The 21100-nt window shown below is 38.8% G+C and overlaps 1 protein-coding gene across 7 annotated transcripts in view; it reads left to right on the plus strand.

The window, feature by feature from the left end:
- Positions 1–21100, plus strand: part of LOC140725527 (inactive N-acetylated-alpha-linked acidic dipeptidase-like protein 2) — a 965400-nt gene that overhangs the window by 501091 nt on the left and 443209 nt on the right. For all 7 annotated transcript variants that reach the window (XM_073041096.1, XM_073041095.1, XM_073041098.1 and 4 more), the window contains one exon: positions 18940–19225. In XM_073041096.1, coding sequence (XP_072897197.1) covers positions 18940–19225 — 286 coding nt within the window. The remainder of the gene's footprint in view (positions 1–18939; positions 19226–21100) is intronic.

Consider the following 21100-nt stretch of genomic DNA (forward strand, 5'->3'; position numbering starts at 1 on the left):
ACGAAGGGTGATTGATAAGTTCGTGGCCTAAGGTAGAAGGCGTCCATTTTAGAAAACTTAGCACATTTATTTTTCACCCTCCCCTAGTGTTGCCACCATGTTCTTGTGGATCTCCTTGGGTGAGACTGAGGTAGCGGATGACTGCACAAAGGCCGATGTTGTCCATTTTCTCACACAGTGCTTACTTGCAATTTTAAATTATCAGAAACAGAAATACCTTAGGTCACGAACTTATCAATCACCCCAATGAGTTATTAACTTCAAACTTTCTACATAATCACTCAAGGAGTTGAACTGCACGTGTATGTAACAAGAGCTGTATAACTCATCCACATACAACACGCTGGAGGAACTTAGCAGGTCGGGCAGCATCTGTGGAAACGTGCAGTCAACGTTTCGGGCCGAGACCCTTCATCAGGACTGAAGAGGGAGGGGGCCTGGGCCCTATAAGAAGGTGGGAAGGAAAAGGCTGGTAGGTGCTAGGTGAAAAACCAGTAAGGGGAAAGATCAAGGGGTGGGGGAGGGGATAGGCAGGAAAGGTGAAGAATGAATGTAAGGGGAAAGCACGATGGGTAGTAGAAGTAGTGTAAGGGGAAAGTAGTGCTTTCCCCTTACTTCATTCCTCACCTTTCACCATGTAAGTCCTCCCAAAGTGCAACATCTCACACTTGCTTGCATTAAATTCCATCTGCCATTTTTCAGCACATTTTTCCAGCTGGTCCAGATCTCACTGAAAGCTTTGATAGCCTTTCTCGCTGTTCATTACACTCCCAGTCTTGGTATCATCAGCACCTTTGCTGATCTAATTTACCACATTGTAATCTGGATCATTAACATAGATGACAAAACAACAACAGACCCAGCACCGATCTCTGCAGCACACCACTACTCACAGAAAGGCAACCATCTACTACTCGCTGGTTTCTCTCACTGAGCCAATGTCTAATCCACAACGACTGAACCTTCTTGATCAACTTCGCATGTGGGACCTTCTGAAAGTTCTTGCTAAAGTTTCTGTAGACAACATTCACTGCCTTTCCTTCATCAACTTTCTTGGTAGCTTCCTTGAAAAGCTCTATAACAATGGTTAGATAGATTTCAATACCTGAAGTGTTGTCAAAAAGCAGGCAGCCAAATTTTTCTTTTCTTTTTCAATATTTTAATTGATTTCTTACAAAAAAGAATACAGAGTACAGGAGGATATATATCATATATCAATTACAATATATTTGAATCACACTTATAGTCTCATTACCCCATATTCAAGTAAATTAAATTGAATCATAATATTGAAAAGTAATAATTTTATTATAGAAAAAAAATCTAAACCCACTACCAAGAAAAGCTGTTTGGTAATGAAAGAAAAAAAGAAAAAGAATCCTTATCATATAGTAAATCATATTATTAGCCAACATCTGTACTTGATAACAAATCTAAGATTTTGAAAATAATTCAAAAAGGTCCTCACAATGTTAGAAAGTCGTGTCTTGATTCAGAAATTGAGCAACGAATCTTCTCTAAAGTTAAGCATGACTTAACATCACTTAGCCATTGAGCATGAGTAGGCTGAGCAACATCCTTCCACCTAAGCAACAATGCCCTTCTAGCTATAAGAGGAATAAAAGCCAAAATGTGCAAATTAGGTGTCTGCAAGATAATATCTTTTCCACCAACAATACTGAATAAGGCAGTCAAAGGGTTTGGTTTAAAATTTACTTTAAAAAGTACAGAAAAAGTTTGAAATACTTTCTTCCAGTATTTTTCAAGACTTGGACATGTCCAGAACATAGGAATTAATGAAACCTCTCCATTGTTATATTTTCTGTCACAGTAGGGAGATATATCCAAATAAAAACGAGACAGCTTATTTTTAGTCTTGACTGTCTTTTAGTCTCGGCCTGAAGCATTGACTGTTCATTTCCACGGATGCTGCCTGGCCTGCTGAGTTCCTCCAGTGTGTTGTGTGTGTTATCTTTTAGTCATGTGGACCCTATGGACCACTTTAAATTGTAAGAGGGAGTGACAGGCAGTCAACGATGAGGTATTAACCAATTTAAAAATTTCATTCCGAGTTTCCTCAGAAACTGAAGTCTGTAAATCTTGTTCCCAGAGATTTTTAGTTTTGTCTAAAGGAATGTTTTTCATTCCCAACAACAAACCGTAAATGTTAGATATTGATCCATTATGAAAAGGTTTCAAATTACAAATTACGTCTAATAAATTCACATCAGGACTTTTAGGAAATGTATGTAATTGAGATTGCAGAAAGTCTCTAATTTGTAAATATCGAAAAAGTGGTAAGCTATATTTAGCTGACAACTGCTCAAACAAAAAGAGACTTCCTCCAACAAATAAATCCTGGAAGCATTTAATACCTAGACTATCCCAATCTTTAAAAATTACATCTGTTAGAAAATAGTTAGAAGAAATGGGACTTGAAAGTGAAAGTCTCAATAAACCAAAATATTTTCTAAATTGTACCCAAATCCTCAAAGTATGTTTAACTACAAAACTATCAGTTAGTTTACTTAAAAATAAAGGAATTGAGAATCTGAGAAGATTGATCAACAGAGTTAGCTTCTAAAGAAACCCAAACCAGACAGTGCTCTCGGTTAATGTAACTAAAACGTGAGATTCCGTATATTGACTGCCCAGTAATAAAACCTAAAATTTGGTAAAGCTAAACCTCCATTCTATTTAGCTTTTTGAAGATGAACTTTATTTAGTCGAGAGTGTTTATTTTTCCATTTATATATGAAGATATGATAGAATCAAGAGAATCAAAACAGGATTTAGAAATAAAAACAGGTAAGACCTGAAAAAGGTATTAATTTTAGGCAAGATATTAGAATTAATTCGGCCAATCAACAATAATGAAAGGAGTGACCATTTTGATAGTGCCCTTTTTATATAATTCAGCAGGGTAAAAAAAAATTCTCTAAATAAATATATCTAATTCTTAGTAATTGTTACACCCAAATAAGTAAATTGATTTCCTGCAATTTTAAAAGCAAGGTTAGTATTAATTGATACCAAATTATTCAAAGGGAAAAGTTCACTCGTCTGAAAATTTAGTTTATATCCTGAAAACTGACTAAAACAGGAGACTAAGGAAAGTACAAAAGGTAATGAAGTCTAAGCATTAGAAATATAAAGCAAAAGATCATCGGCGTAAAGGGAAATTTTGTGAGCAATACCTCTCCTTAAAATACCAGTGATATCATTAGATTCTCAGAAAGCAATAGCTAAAGGTTCTAACACCAGATCAAAAAGCAAAGGGTTCAAGGGACAACCTTGTTTAGTTCCATGTTGAAGTTTAAATAGTTTGGAATTCCGAGAGTTAGTAAGAACCCGAGCAGAGGAAGATAAATGAAATAATAGCCAAATTTTTTAATACTTGGTGACTTCGGTGGAGAGAAGAAGAGCTTGCCTTAAATCATGTACAGCCAAGGCACTACCTTGTAAGCAGTGGTAGTATTATCGCAAGATGCTGGATGTAAGGCCACAAGAGTTCACACATGTGATCAAGGTCAGTTAAAAACTTTTTGAAGTAGCATATTCCATCAACTGCAGCGACTGCCTCAAACACCGCTCAATCCACTGTATTCTCATCAGCCAACACCAGCTATCTTTCTTGTTCAGAAATTGGAAACTTACTTTAATATACCCCTCCACACATCACTACACTAGCCTTTAGCCCAAGGTTAACACCCACATCCCGCTGCTTGCACACTCTATTAGTAGTTCATAGAATATAGAAGAATACAGCACAGGAAGGGACCATTTGGCCCACCATGTCTGCACTGACCATGATGCTAATCTAATTGGTCCCATCACATGGTCTGTGGCTTTAATCCCTGCCTGTTCATGTGTTGTTTAAAAAAAAACCTCTTAAACATTGCCATCTTATCTGATTCATCAACTTGGACCAGCAACACATCCCAGACATTCCACTCCCTGTGTTTTTTTTTAAACACTTCCATTATATCTCTCCTATAAATTCCTTCCGTCCCTTACCATAAACCTATGCCCTCTAGCGTTTGACATTTTCTCCCTGGGACAAAGATTATTTCTCCTATCTGTGCCTCTTAAAGTTTCATCCATTACCAACAGGTTGCTCCTCTCCCTCTGTGCTCTAGAAAACACAATCCAAGTTTGACCAACCTCTCCTAACTAATCCTTTCCATTCCAGGTAAACTCCTAGTGAACCTCTTCTGTATCCTCTCTAGATACATAAAACTCCAAATATGGCGTAACTGAATTTTTATATAGCTGCAACATGTCTTGCCAACTTTTATATTCAATTCTCCAACCAATGAAAGCAGTCATACCATAATCCTCCATTCCTACCTTTTCTCTATGTTGACACGTTTAAGGAGCTAATAAGATTTCTGTATTGTGCTCCAATGGATCCTGGTGTACTTTTCCTTTACATTTGATTCCCAAAGTGCAACACCCCACTCCTGCTCAATTATGACCGCCCAAAGCACAAAACCTCATTCCTATCCGGATTAAACTCTCTTCTATTTCTCTATCATTTCCAACTGATCCAGTTGTACCTTTTGATAACCTTTTAACTATCTACAACTCTTCCAATTTTTGTGCCATCTGCAAACTTATTGGACAACCTGCGTTTTTTTCATATCTATGTAACCCTCTCACTGGTCTCGTATACAGACATGGGTTATTAGCTAACTGTGCTAACAGCCATGTGATTCAGCAGTGAGAGGCCACCTTTCATAGACATATACATTTGGGGTTGGTATGACTTGGGGCACAACCAAACAGAAACATGGTAATGTTTTGATTAAAGGAACCTTGATTTAAATGAATACTTTGTTAATACTGCCCATAAACAATTATTGGTAGGCAAGAAATAACAGATAAAGTTATAAAGAAAGTATATTTACTGATTTTAGTTTTATCAAACAATTAATAGGAAAAAGAAAAAAATAGGACAGGGCCCATTGCAGTTAAACCAGTCCAATGTGCACGTAACGTTGGAGCTCATACTGGAGTTATCAGGGCTGTATCCCCTTACTCATGTGCAAGAAAGCCCCCGTCACATTCCGAACTTCCCTCGAAGCCCATCCCAAACAAACTGACTCTCTCTCAGGAGTATTGGCTCGTCCTCCTCAGAGCCATTCATCTGCACAATGCAATTTTTGCAATGGGACTCTCCTTCCAATGGCATTTTGCGGCACCTTCCCTTGTGCCACACTCTGCAGCTCCTGCCAAATGACCACAAACCAGACTTCGCAGAGCGCTCTGCGAAGTCCCTTCCAGGGATGCCTACCCTGAAGAAGTACAAACTAGACTACTGTAGGTCACATATCTCTCTCTTCCCAGCTCTCTCTAGTACCGTCTCTTGATCCCAACATCCTGATTGGCTGACACAACATTCCTAAGATGAACAACATAACTTCTTACCTTTAGCCGAAACAAAACATTCTACCAGCAAGGTACATTGCTTTTGCAAAAAAAACCTGCTAAAATGAAATACCTCCAGCATGGCACCAGCAAGTCTTACACAGGGCATTACACTCTCCCCAGACCAAAAATAGTCATGTCCTCATGACTTTGGAACTTATTAGATCATTATTAATAACAGAATATTCAAATGAATTTTGTGATTTCGGAACACCCCCCCCGCTTCCCCAATCCATTTGCAAGTGGAAGTAGCATATCTCACCATGGGAATGGACATAACACTCTGTTTCCCAGGTGCATCCTCAGCCAGCCTAGCTAGGAGTTTCCTGACTCTCATATCATCAGCTTCTCCAGCTTCAGCCACTTCCTGTGACCTTTCCTGTGTACTAGAGGATGCTTCCCACTGTCTACTACATGTACAATTCAGCAGCTCAGATCCCTCTGCCCCATGACTGAATTTAGCTTCCTTCAGTTTGAGCAGGTGCTACCGAACATCTTCAACCTCTGCTGATGCTAATCAGCGAGACCTCTCTCAGAAAGGGGTCCCCTTGGTCACTCTAGCTACTCCTCCAGGACATAACATGACAAGTTTAGACAGGGTGTACTATACAGTTCCTTGTTTATGCTCATCATTCTGCTGAGAAGGAACTTGCACCTTCTCAGAAGCCGCTCTGAATACTGGGTCAATATACAAGTCTTTGAAAAAATCTCTCCATTTCTCTTCTAAAATGCTCCCATGGGCCTTCTCACAATGGGAGCTTCACCTTTTTCAGCCTGATCCAGGCAGACCAATACTGGTTTGTCAAAGGTCCCAGTTACTCCAAGATCTACCTCCAAAAACTCTAGTTTCAATGATAAGTAACCATCGTACGGGTGCTCGTCAGTGCTAAGTCCCTAAATCTCAAGGACACTAAGTGGCATCAATGGTAAATGTGTCAAATACCAGTTGTAAAAGGATCCATAAAGTGAAGAACCTTGAAAACTCGTGTCAAGTATGGTGTTAGCATTAACACCTTCAATCTGTCGCTTGTTCTCACTAAACCTTCGGGAATAATGTTTTACACTTTAGTATTTCCCTTGATACACTGATTGGAACGTACCTGCTCCAAGACAGCAGCCCACTGCTTTATTGGGTCCTTCCATAGTGATACTCTTTTCTTCTTTGTTTGATTAACCAGTGACTTACTTTTTGAAGATTTTCCTGTACTGCACAGTCTCGCTTGAAATGTCCATCTTCTCCACATTTGTAACAGAAAATACTGGTTGCCTCTCTCGTCAATCGATCTTTTTCAGCAGCCTTCCTCTGTGCCGTAAGTGCTCTATGGGGTTTGGGTTTCCCAATGAACGTGTCACGTTTGTCTGAAACATTAGCAGACATCCATCGAGTAAGTTCAACTCGAAGGCCTTTCACCTCACTCCTGAAAAGCTCAATCTCTGTGGCATCAAGGGTCACTTTAGCAGCTGGGTTTATCACTGAAGACACTACTTGGTTTTTGGAAATATTCCACTTCTCAGTCATGTTTTCCTCCTCTCTTATCTCTGAGTAACTTGATAGACGATGGAGGAGGGCACATCTTGTGGGTCATTTGAATACATAGAGCAGTCATGTCATATGACAGCATGCCCTTTACAATTTGCTCCATCCTCAGGCAATTTCTCTTTCTAGAACCTTTTCCCGATCCTACAATCCTGATTGGCTGACACAGCATTCCTATGTTGAACAACATAGTTTCTTATCTTTAGCCAAAACCAATACATTCTACCAGCAGAACACACTGCTTTTGAAGAAAACTGCTAAAAATTAAATACCAACAACATAGCAGTAGAAATCTTAGCCAGGGCATTACATAAATATTATCTCAGTCAAAAAGATCCCAGCATTGTTTTCTGTGGAACACCATTGGTCTCAAGCCTCCAGTCAAACTGCCACTCCATCTTCTCCATCTTCAAGATTATGTGGTGCGCCACTCCTCACAGACATTTCGCAGTATTATCAACACTCAACCTGGCATGGATGGAAAGCGTATTCGGGAATGGCCCGACTGGATTCGAACCCAGGAACCTCCATTCTGGAGTACGGTGCTGATGTCACTGCGCCACCAGTTTAGCCACCAGGCTAGTTTTGTATCTAATTTACCATTCCACCGTGGATCCAATGTAAAGTTATCTTTTCATCCAGACTGTTATGAAGGATGTTCTTAAATGCTTTACTAAACTCCATGTAGACAACATTCACTGCCCTACACTTGTCAATCATCTTCACTACTTAAAAAATCTCAAAAAAATTTGAGAGACAATTTTCCACCCCTGTACCCAAAAAGCTATGTTGATTTTCCTTAATATGTCCCTGCTATTCCAAATGCAACTAAGTTCTGTCCCAAAGAATCTTCTTCAATAATAGCCTTGCCATTGATGGAAGGCTGATTGGCCCTGTTGTCCTAGAGATAAAGGATAAACATTAACTATTCTTCAGTTTTCTGGGATCTCTCCTGAGGCTAAAATGTCAATACAAGATCTCTATCAAGGCCTCAGCAATCTTGTTCCTTGCCACTCTAAGTATCCCATAAAACAAAGGAGCAGAATTAGGCCATTTGGCCCATTGAACCTGCTCCATCATTCCACCTCAACCCCATTCCAGTGCTTTCTTCCCATAACCTTTGACGGCCTGATTAATCAAGAACCTGTCAATCTCTACTTTAAAAATACTCAATACCCGGCCTCCACAGTCAGTGGCAGTGAATTCCACAGATTATCTATCCTGGTATAGATTCTATCTGGCCACCTTTGTTTTTCAAGAATCCTTAGTGATGTAGTAGTTTCCTTGGCATTTAAGTTTACTATCCTGCCTTAGTTTGACAGGATTCTTTCTGGATTGTTACCATTAGAACTCTGTTGCTTGTCAGGCATTAAACCCATCCAGAATGCTGCCACTCATGCAGTATGAATGAATCGTGGTTAATGTCACAGTCCAAGACATCTGCACCTTCCTTCGCAGAAGCTCAGCCATCTTCCACCTGCCTCATTGCAGTAATTGGAGGAAAACTGCCTGGGAGCACAAAGACAGGCGAATTTAGGCAATACAGAAATGTTTGAATCCAAACATCCAAAAGAATATGGCCTCATTCACCCCCATCTTCGACAACAATGCCCTGCTCTGTATGTCCCTTTAACATATTGCCTTTCATATTATGTTGTAACCATGACACCTTGGCTGGGGACAACATTCCCTATAGTAGTTAGTCATAGTTAGAGAGTATTATAGCACAGAAAAGGTTCTTTCAACCCATTTAGTTCAGGCTGCTCTGGTCTTCTGCCTAGACCTATCTACCTGCATGCAGACCATAGCCCTCATAGTTCCCGAAGTGTCTTTTAAGTGATTCTTAGATAGCTACATGGAGCTTAGAAAAATAGAGGGCTATGTGGTAGGAAAATTCTGCGTTTGTAAGTCGGCACAACATTGTGGGTGGAAGGGTGTGTAATGTGCTATAGATTTCTATGTTCTCATACCCTCATCTATCTGCCTATCTTACCTTATATGTTACAATTGAACCTGCATCTGCGAATTCTGCTGACAGCTTATTCAACACATGCACCACCCTCTGAGTGAAGACATTCTCCCTCAGATTCCCCCTCAAATATTTCACTTTTCACCCTACACATATGGCCTCTAATTCTAGTCTCACCCAACCTGAGGGGAAAAGCCTGCATGTGTTCACCCTATCTATACCCTTCGTAATTTTGTACACCTCTGTAAAATCTCCCATTATTCTCCTACACTCCAGGGAATTGACCTCTAACCTGTTCAACCTTTCATAATAACTCAGGTCCTCAAGTCCTGGCAACACCTGTCTAAATCTTCTCTGCACTCTTTCAAGCCCATTGATATCTCTTCAGTAGATAGGTGACCAGAATTGCACGTAATACTCCAAGACTGACCTCAGTCATGTCTTATTCAACTTCAGCATAACATCCCAACTCCTGTATTCAGTGTCCTAATTTATGAATATCAATGTACTAAAAAACCTCTTTAAAACCTTGTCTTCTTCTGATGCCACTTTCAAGGAATTATGGATATGTATTCCCAGGTCCCTCAATGCCCCGCTATTCCCTGTTTCTTACCATTGCTTGTCCTGCCAAAGTGCAACAGCTCACATTTGTCTGTAACAGATTACATTATCCATTTTTAGCCCATTTGCCCAGTTGCTTGAGATTAAGCTGTAATCTTAGATAACCTTCCTCACCGCCCACTGTGCCCCTAATCTTGATATCATCCACAAATTTCCAAATTCATTTTGCCGCATTATCATCTAAAACACTAACATTGATGGTGAAGAAAAATGAACCCAGCACCAATCCCTGTGGCACACCACTATTAACAGGCCTCCAGTCAGAGAGGCAGCTGTTTATTACCACTCTCTGGCTTCTCTTGCTTAGCCAGTGTTGAATCCAATTCACTATTTCATCCTAAGTGACTTAACCATCCGGACTGACCTCTCATGTGGGATTTTATCAAAGGCTTTGCTGAAGTCCATGTGGACAATGTCTTCTGCCTTGCCTTCATCAACCTTTCTAGTAGCCTCCTTCGAAAAACTCTGTAGAATTTGTCAGACATGACCTACCGCACACACAGCCATGGTGACTATCTTTAATCACACTCTGTCTATCTAAATACTTGTATATCTTGCCCCTTAGAATACCTTGCATGAATTTACCCACTTCTGACATCAGTTCACCAGCCTATAATTTTCCATTTTATTCTTAGTGCCTTTCCTGAACAATGGTCCGTTAGTTATTGTCTAGTCTTCCATAGCTATGAAGCAGTAATTTTAAATGGCTTCTATAGCTCACCGGCAATTTTGTTTTGCATTCTGATGAGAACTTGCAACTTGTTTTTGTTTCTGCATTAATTTGCATATCAGTGAATAAACAAAGGTATAGCATATTTGGACATTTGGAATGATTTACCCACGGGGATTTGCTGAATGAAATTGGAGCCTGTGGAATCAGGAGTATTATGGTCACGTAGACTGAAAGTGGTCAGAAAAAGAATGAACAAAAGTGTAGAAGTAATTGGATCATTGGGATGGCAGTATGTGACTAATGGAGTAGTTTGGTGCTTGGGCCTCAACTGATTATAATCTGCATCAATAACTCATATAGGCTATTTCCGCTTGTTGAGAAGTCTAGAACCAGGGTTGACAATCTCTGTCCATTTCTTTGTTGTATGATTCTCTGAAGAAGGGGTATTAGAAAAAAGGTGAGGAAACATTCCTTCGTGCATGGGTGGTAAGTCTGTATCAATATCACAACAGATTTTGGAAGTTCATTCATTGATTGCAATCTAAATTTGAAGTCAATTGATTTCAAGATTTTGAGCAATCAGAAGTTCCAATGCAAGAACACATGTTGGGGCAGAAAATTGCCCATTGTATTAAATGACAGCAAAAACATAAGGGGCTGAATAGCCTTCTCCAACTTTATTTCCCATGTGTTTTATAGTGTGTAGACTAGTTTCCAACTTCCAAGTGTCCTGATATGATATTATATTTAGAACTATTAAAATAGCACACAAAAACTGCTATCCGCAGGTCCTTAAAAATATTTAATTCCTTCTCAACAAATGTCCAAAGGTGAATAAAACTGGTATTTTAAAATTAAATTTCAAGTGTGTTATTTATTAGTGATTGTGTTAACAGATTGTGTGAATGATTTGTCCCTTTGGGTTCTCATCTTGGAAAATAAAAGCTGATTAAATCTGACCTTTGAAATGTCATCATATCCAACAAAGCAAATTTATGGCTCCAAGGCTTTGAATCTCATTTTTTATTTATTAGGTTACACCATGTTCAGAAGTACAAGTGCTTTTTGCTTGTGCTTTATTTTTCTTTCTCCAATAGTGTATTTTTTCCATTTTGCTTTTCAGTCTTAGTATTGCACCATCTGGGAAGTACCCTGTATTATACTTTTGGGCATGTGCATCATAGGTTGGCTGAACGGATCTATAGTTGTGTTTCTTTTCTATCGCTTTCCACTTTCCATTTTTCTATCACACTTTAAAGGGCTTGGTAACTGTTCTATTCACACCAGTCCAGAACCACAGAAAAGCCCTATAACAGCTTCAATAAAGATGACTTAGACCTAAAGTAATGGGAACTGAAGTAAAACTCTACAGCTTAAGATATCCAAGGACTAACATTGTTCTAAAACAACTGAGAAATTCAATTTCTTCTCATTAATTTGGGCCTTAGCCATGACTGTGGGACTCGGCACAGCTCAAACACCATCTACAAATTTGCTAATGACGCAACTATTGCTGGCAGAGTTTCAGGTGTTGGCGAGGAGGCATACGAGAGTGATGTAGATCAGCTGGTTGACAACATTGCATAAACATCAGTAAGGCTAAGGAATGGATTGCCGCCTTCAGGAAGGGGAAGTTAACACACACCATCAAGAGATCAGCAGTGGAAAGGTGAGCAGTGTCATGTTCCTGAGTGCCAACCCCTCTGAAGGTCTATCCTGGCCCAATATATTGAAGCAATTACAAAGAAGGCACGACAGCAGCTATATTTTACAATGAGTTTGAGGAGACTTGGTATGTCACCTAAGACTCTTGGAACTTCTACAGATGTACTGTGGAGATCATTCCAGTTGGTCGCATCACTGGAGGGGCCACTGCACAGGATTGGAAAAGCTGCAGAAAGTTGTAAACTCAGCCAGCTCTATCATGGGCACTAGCCTCCCCAGCTTCAAGGACACCTTCAAAAGGTGATGCCTCAAAAAAGAGGTATCCACCATTAAGGACTCTCATGACCCAGGACATGCCCTTTTCTCATTGCTGCCATCAAGGAAGGAAGAACAGGAGCCTAAAGACACGCACTCAATGTTTCAGGAACAGTTTCTTCCCCTTCGCCATCAGCTTTCTAAATGGACAATGAACCCATGAACACTACATTTTTTGCTCACATTTTGCACTGCTTATTTAATATATTAATATATACTTATTATAATTTATAGTTTTTAAAGAATTATTGTGTACTGTGACGTACTGTTGCAGCAAAACAACAAATTTCACAACATATGCTGCTCTTATTAATATTGATTCTGATGAATGTTTCAGGATCATATTCTGAAATTCACATTTCCAGTGAAATCAGAGAACATTATTTTTTCAGTATTTTTCAATTAAAGCTGTGGCCATTTTCCGATGTTCCTTGTTGACTGCCCCCACCCAACGTTTAGAGGTTAGTTCCAGTTTTATTATCCTTTTTTCACTATGAGCTCCCACTATCCATTGAAGGCTTTAAGCATAAAATTGTATTTCAATTAACTGATTGAAGAACGTTCTCATTTTATTTCGATGCTGTGCATCTGGCAACCAGGACTAATTACCGTTTCTATTAATTCCTTTGTAGAATGTATTCAAAAGAAAGTAAATTCAGAAATAGTTCTCAAACTGTTGATTCTGTCCCATCATTTAATTAGATTATAACCAATATATTGCACATCTCCTCTCCATTTTCTCGTCTTTGATCTATTTCCTTAATGCATTTAACAATCAAAATAGAGTTGAAAAGATAGTTTTGAAAACTTTGGTTATCCCACTTTGATTGTGGAGGGAAATCCAGATTTTCCCCAATGCTTATTCCTTCTGTTGTAGTGCCTTGCTCCATGTCTGAATGAGCTATCTAATTTTAAGATTGTGCTACCTTATTCTGGATTTTCCCCACTGGAAGAAATAACGTTTCCATGTTGATACAAGTGAACCCCCTAATTATTTGATCTAGACCCCATAAATGGGTGCCCACACAGATTTCGATATCACCAGGCCACAAATACCCTAGTTGTCATCTCTAGAAGATAGTATTACATCAGTCTGAGCAATGAAACACGTATTCACCAAAAGTAGAAAAGCTCTCATTTTTTGTAATTTCTTTAAATATTTGTTGTGGGTGAAATAATGTTGAAGCATATGCATGTGATCAAAATAGAATCTGAACAGTTATATGGCTAAACCATCAGATACTTGGGATAGAACAGAGAAATATTAAAATACTCACTCTGAGGGAATTAAATTTGCACATGAAATTGTTTTTCCAAGAGTGAGGATATGCTATGCAGTAATTACAGCTTGGTGGAATCCTAGTGATATCTAATTCAACAAGTCATACCATATTGAAGAATTTTAACAGTGAGACTATTCACTAAAATGTTGAAATTTGGTAACATCAAAAAGAATTTCCATTCTGACAGCTTTAACAACAAACACACCCTATAGAGGATTAGGCTGTAATTGACAACAGCTTCTGGATTTTAATGTTCAACAACAACTTCTCAAGAAAATGTTACTGGTTTCATGGTGCAATAAAAACGAGCACTGACAGTTTTGCTGAAATTACAACTACATCCCCTGCCATCTAAACTCACAGGAATGTAGGCCAGGTTTATTCAATTAGTTCTCATGATATAATCCTTTAATCTCCAGCACTATTCTCTGGTTTTCAGCGTACAAAGCATACGTGCAATTCCAAATATTCAGTGTGCAAGACTCCATCAAGCAACTGAAAGATTGCTACCTCACTTCTGGATTGCAGCCTTCCTGAGATAAAGACCAAATACATATTCAAATAACATCTTTGAATAATATGTCAGAAGTGGAAACTGCAAGCAGCTTAAAACTCCTGGGAGTGCACATCACAAACAATCTCTCATTGTCCTAGAATATATCCTACACAGCCAAGAAGGATCATCTATATTCTGAGGAGGCTGAAGAGATCTGGGCTTTGCACAACCATACTTGCATCATCCTGACAAGCTGCATCACTGTTTGGTTCGGAAATTGCACTGTGGCAGACAGGAAGGCTCTACATTGGATAGTCAAAACTGTTCAACACTTGACTGGCACCAGCCTACCTACCATCAAGAACATATATACAGAAAAGTTCCAGAAAAGGGCCATTTACATCATGAAGGATCCCACACATCCTGCTCATGGACCGTTTGTCCCACTCCCATCTGAGAGAAGGCTACATAGTGTCCACACGAGGACAACCAGACTCAAAAACAGTAACATTCCCCAAACAGTATGGCTGATCGACACGTCCACCCATTAACTCCAGCAATACTTATTATTTTCTGTCAGTCACCTTTTGTACAGCCACACAATCAATCCATGTATATCTTGTGTATTTATATTTATTGTGATTTTTAATTACTTTTATGTTTTTTTTCTGTTTTGTTTTTATTGTGCTGCATCAGATCCAAAATAACAATTATTTCATTCTCCTTTATACTTGTGTACAGGAAATGACATTAAACAATCTCGAATTGAATCCTGCAGTCAGCCTCTATATTTAAAATAGTTTATCTAAAAGGTATCTGGACAACTATCTCTATTTATTTAAAATGGTTTTTCTAAATAGTATCTGGATTACTTTATAAATCAAAATGTGAGCAAAGCATCTGAATCTATCAAGTAAGTGTGAGTGTGTGTGTGTGTATGTCTTATGCATCCTTCAATGTATAAGAGCTTCTACAGTTATATTAAGAGCAAAAGGATAGTAAGGGATAAAATTGGTCCTCTTGTGATCAGAGTGGTTGGCTGTGTATGGAACCAAAAGGATTGGGGGAGATCTTAAATGGGTTTTTTGCATCTGTATTTACTAAGGAAACTGGCGAGGAGTCTGTGGAAATAAAGCAAACAAGTAGTGAGGGCATGGAACCTATACAGATTAAAGAGGAGGAGGTGCTTGCTGTCTTGAGGCAAATCAGTGTAGATAAATCCCCAGGACTTGACAGGGCATTCCCTCAGACCTTGAAGGAGACAAGTGTTGAAATTGCAGGGGCCCTGGCAGAAATATTTAAAATATCGGTATCCACGAGTGAGGTGCCGGAGGGTTGGAGGATAGCTCATGTTGTTCCGTTGTTTGAAAAAGGCTCTAAAAGTAATCCGGGAAATTATAGGCTAGTAAGTATACCGCCGGTAGTAGGTAAATTATGGAAGGAGTACTAAGAGATAGGATCTACAAGTATTTGGATAGACAGGGACTTATTAGGGAAAGTCAACATGGCTTTTTGCATGGTAGGTCATGTTTAACCAATCTATTAGAGTTCTTTAAGGAGGTCACCAGGAAAGTGGATGAAGGGAAGGTAGTGGATGTTGTCTACGTGGACTTCAGTAAAGCCTTTGACAAGGTCCTGCATGGGAGGTTAGTTAGGAAGATTCAGTCGCTAGGTATATATGGTGAGGTAGTAAATTGGATAAGACACTTACTCAATGGGAGAAGCCAGAGAATGGTAGTGGAGGATTGCTTCTCTGAGTGGAGGCCTGTGACTCGTGGTGTGCCACAGGGATCGGTGCTGGGTCCATTGTAATTTGTCATCTATATCAATGATCTGGGTGATAATGTGGTCAATTGGATCAGCAAATTTGCTGATGATACAAAGATTGGAGGTGTAGTGGACAGTGAGGAAGGTTTACAAAGCTTACAGAGGGATTTGAACCAGCTGGGAAAATGGGCTGACAAATGGCAGATGGAGTTTAATGCAGACAAGTGAGGTATTGCACTTTGGAAGGACAAACCGAGGTAGAATATACAAGGTAAATGGTAGGACACTGAGGAGTGCAGTAGAACAGAGGGATCTGGGAATACAGATACATAATTCCCTAAAAGTGGCATCACAGTTAGATAGGGTCATAAAGAGAGCTTTTGGTAAATTGGCCTTTATAAATCAAAGTATTGACTATAAGAGTTGGAATGTTATGGTGAGGTTGTATAAGACATTGGTGAGACCGAATTTGGAGTATTGTATGCAGTTTTGGTCACCTAATTACAGGAAGGATATTAATAAGGTTGAAAGAGTGCAGAGAAGGTTTACAACGATGTTGCTGGGACTTGAGAAACTGAGTTACAGAGAAAGGTTGAATAGGTTAGGACTTTATTCCCTGGAGTTTAGTAGAATGAGGGGAGATTTGATAGAGGTGTATAAAATTATGATGAGTATAGATGGAGTGATTGCAAGCAGGCCCTTTCCTCTGAGGCTAGGGGAGAAAAAAAAAGAGGACATGGGTTAAAGGTGAAAAGGGAAAAGTTTAAAGGGAACATTAGGGGGAGCTTCTTCACACAGAGACTAGTGGGAGTGTGGAATGAGCTGCCAGTTGAAGTGGTGAATGCAGGCTCACTTTTAACATTTTAAGAAAAACTTGGACAGGTACATGGATGAGAGGGGTATGGAGGAATATGGTCTAGGTGCAGGTCAGTAAGACTAGGCAGAAAACTGGTTCGGCACAGCCAAGAGGGGCCAAAAGGCCTGTTTCTGTGCTGTAATGTTCTATCGTTCTATATTGTACATAACTTTATGTATCTTAAAAGCCTCTGTTTTGGAAGCTCTGCTGTGTTAACCATGAGGCTGAGCAGGCTGCCTTAAGTTCAACTCCTTTTGATCTGTTTTGACCTATTTTGTTCTGTTACTATTAATGAACAGCTGTAAGGAGATTACAAACTAAAAAGTGACAATACTGGCAAATTTTAAGAATGTGTGAGAATAGCTGTCTGAGATAATATATGCTTCTGTGCAGAACTCCTGACCTTGCATTGCTAGTTCCCACTACAGAACTAGAAGTACAACCATAGTTCCTCCCCCCCAAGTTACTCAAATTGAATTCTGACACAGGAAACATATTAACAAATATTGCAAAAATGTATTTCAGAGGACACCAAACTACGTTAGATGAGACTATTATACTGTGGACAAATTTATCGGAAGAATAAAATCCTGTTTTTTTAAAATCGTGCTGTAACAGTGAATCATTCATCTTTACTATTACTCTTTGGTTAATGTTTAAATTATTTGTATTAACTTTATATAAGTTCAACAATGGCTCTCCTTTTTAAATACTTCTAGCAGCTTTTTGAGATACCTTAAATTAAAACTGCTTCAAAAACCATTCCTTGAGTAACCACATTCTCAAATCTCCCAATCCTTTTTTGCTTTGAGGAGGTGCTTAATGAGTATTTTATTCAGTGTGTTGGGTCTGTTTAGTGACACAAAATTATGCTGATTCAACTTATGCTGCCATAATTTATTTGTGGTTTAAAAATTATCACTGGAAGAATGACTTCTTCATAATTTGAAAGCTCAAAGAAATCTTGCCTTGCCATAGAGCGGGGTCAGTACTGATCAGCAAAAGAATGTGATTTTAAAAACGTTTATAATATTCCATAGTTGGATTACCCACTATGACAAAGCAAATAATGGTGGAAATTCAGTGTTGGAATGTGCTTTTCTCCTGGTATTGGAGATGTGTTAGGATTATTCATTGTTAATGTTATTTCAAGCCGCAATATAATGCTCAATGAAGTCTGAAGGATTTTCTTCAACTCCCCAACTCCACCAACTCCCCAAAGGCCATTTGTTTGCAGTAGCTCTGATCATTATCATAATGATCAAGATCATTAGATCATGGATTCTAAAAATCATGTGAATTTTTATCATGAATCTGCATAACAATGATCCTTTTGTAATCAAGGCAAACCACATTACAAGCGGTAGTGTTTGATTTAGTTAGTTTCCTAACTTAATAAATTTCAATATTTATTCCACTACTAAACAGCTATTCTTGTCTGCTGGCATGGTATTTTTATGGTTGGTAATGTTATAATGTTGATTGTGAACATATGTTGAATGTTTAATATTTAAGACCTTCAGTCATGTACCTCAAAGTTTGGTCTCATACTTCCTCATTGCCACCTCCATCCATGGAAAATTGGTGTTGCTTTGTGATCCTGCAACTGACATTTTTTTTCTCAAGCCCCCTTTTGCCCCCTTCTTGCCTTTTCCCACATTGAGTAATTGTTGTATTGTTCATCCTTTCTGCTGAGAGTTCACCAATTGGCAGAGGTTATTTTCCATTCTATATTTACCTCACGTCTCTTCTTTGCTTCCTATAATTCATTCCACGATATTGTTTCTGTCTCCACCTGTCTTCTCTATATCCATTTTACTTTTCAAAATGAATCTCCTGCCTTAGTCCTTCTCTCTGTCCTTCCTCATCACTTCTCTCTCTCTCTCTCTCTCTCTCTCTCTCTCTCTCTCTCTCTCTCTCTCCCATTCATCTTGATTCACCCCTACTTCTTTATTCTTTTCACTTTCCTTTCCATCCTTTTGCTATCTTCTTTCACTAATTTACCCACTCCTTTCTACCTATCTTTTCCCAAATTTCCTGTTCATTATTTTCTCCATCCCTTCCCACATTTTTGAATACCATACATTAGTCTCACTTTCCCTATGAAACTTCATATAGAATAGCTATGTTTTAAAATAACCAGATATGGCATTTGCAACATAAAACATTAAAACAGTGGTAGTGAATTGCTGCATTATTTATTTCATATAGTGATTGATTTCTATGCATATTAATCTTAATATTTTTTTGTTTGCATTTAGTATTTTGATGTAAGTGTGATGAATGTAATAAGCATTGAAAGTAATTATTCTCTTTGTCTTGTTTAGGAATTTTACATTACTTGCTGCTGAGTCAAGCGAAGGGGGACCTGTGACACATATAATGCAGCAGTGGACTGCATCTGGTTTAACAGAAATCCGCTTAGTGAATTATACAGTTCTTCTCAGCTTGCCTGATGCAGACCAAAACAAAATCATTTTGATGAACAGCAGCCAGTGCTTTTATCCCAGTGGCCAGCAGTGCAGTACTCTACGCTCAGCCCCACGTGGGACAAAGGAGAAGAATGACCTTCTTTATTCCTATGCAGCATATTCTGCCAAAGGATCTCTGGAGGTAATGAAAGCGTTAGAAACCAATTCTGCCTGTCATTTTAAGGTATTTTATTTGCTCGGTAAAATCGGAATTACTCCAAATATTTTGACAAGATTATTTATTCTGCATAGTGTAGCTGCTAGGTCTTCCTTTGCAGTCCAGTCATGTACATCTATCATAAGTCAGCCTTTATGAGAGATCCAATTTGTGGTCCCTGGTAACAGTCTAAATAGTATTCATAATCCCTAAAATCCTCCTCAAAAACCTACTTAGTGCCGTCAAGATAAATGGTACACACTGAATCTTAGTTACAAGTTGTTGTGCAAAGTAAGATGACATTTATCTTAAGTTCAGTGTTATGTAGGTCAGCTTTTTTTTCTTCTATCAGTTTATAAATGTGCAGAACTAAAACAGCATACCGCTGTGTGCATTCCCACAGGAACTGATCAGTCTTTGGCTTTCAGTGGATTCTGGGATGTAGAGGGTGAGTGTGAAATGCCCTCTGAACTTGGCCTAGGTTAATACAAATGTTGGAGGCTCTCGGTAGCAATTTGGGTGAGGTGGGTGAAGCTTGAGCAGCATAACTCGGCCTCTTGAGTTCAGTCAGTTTCCGTTTGTGTGAAGAACATAAGCATAATGCATATATTGTCTTCAAAGTGTAAGGGTCACATTTATAGCCTACAGTGAATTTCCTGCCAATACCTATGTTTTCAACTTAGAAGTATTCAACATGTTTGAGAATCTTAATGGTTAATTGAAACATGTTATACAGACCGTTTGTCTATTGTAAACTATAAATTCTGTGTAATACTCTCCTTTCTCTTTCATGACAAAATGTAATTGTATTACTGCTTCTACAATTGGAATCAGGTTCAGTATCACTGATGTATTTCATGTGTAATTTGTTATTTTGCAGTAGCAGTGTGGTATAATACAAAATTCACTGTATACTGTATTACAAAAATAAATAGTACAAACGTGGAATATCGAGAACATAAGACAGGAGCAGAATTAGGCTATTTGGCACATTGACTATGCCCCACCATCCTATCATGGCTAATTCATTACCCCTCTCAATCCCAGTCTCATGCCTTCTCCCTGTAACCTTTGACACCTGAACTAATCAAGAGTCTATCAACCTTCACCTTAAATATACCCAGTGACTTGGCCTGCATAGCCATCTGTGGCAATGAATTCCACAGATTCACCACCCTCTGGCAAAAGAAATGTTTCCTCATCTCTGATCTAAATAGTCATCAATCCATTTTCAGGCTGTGCCCTCAGTTCCACGACTCTCCCAATATAAGAAACGTCCTCCGCACATCCAGACCTTTCAATATTTGATAGGTTGCAATGAGATCCCCCTCATTTTTCTAAACTCCAGTGTGCACAGGCACAGAGTTATCAAACACTCCTCATATGTTAACCCTTTCATTACTGGAATCATTGTTGTGGAACTCCTCTGGACCCTCTGCAATGGCAGCACATCTTTTCTCAGATAAGGGACCCAAATCTGCTCACAAGTGCAGTCTGACAAATACTTTTTTTTAAATAAAATTTTTTAATTGAATTTTCAAATGGTTACAGAAGAGAAAAAAAATTATCAACCCTTCCCCTCTCCCCTTAACCCCTTCCCCCTAACATATTCCTGTAGAAAGAGAAAAAAAAAGAAAGAAAGAAAGAATGCCTGGATATCGGAAGATCCCCACATGCTCCATGGAGTTCATAATAGCTTTAGTATATGTATTTATTTATTTCCCCAACTAACCAATAATTTTGTCTTCGGAGCCCCTATATATTTAATCCTATTTTTTGTAAATAAGGGCGCCAAATTTTCAGAAATATTTCATATTTATCTCTTAAATTATAAGTAATTTTTTCAAGTGGAATACAGCT

This window comes from Hemitrygon akajei, chromosome 3 (genome assembly GCF_048418815.1).
Source record: "Hemitrygon akajei chromosome 3, sHemAka1.3, whole genome shotgun sequence".
In the NCBI taxonomy this organism is placed as follows: Eukaryota; Metazoa; Chordata; class Chondrichthyes; order Myliobatiformes; family Dasyatidae; genus Hemitrygon; species Hemitrygon akajei.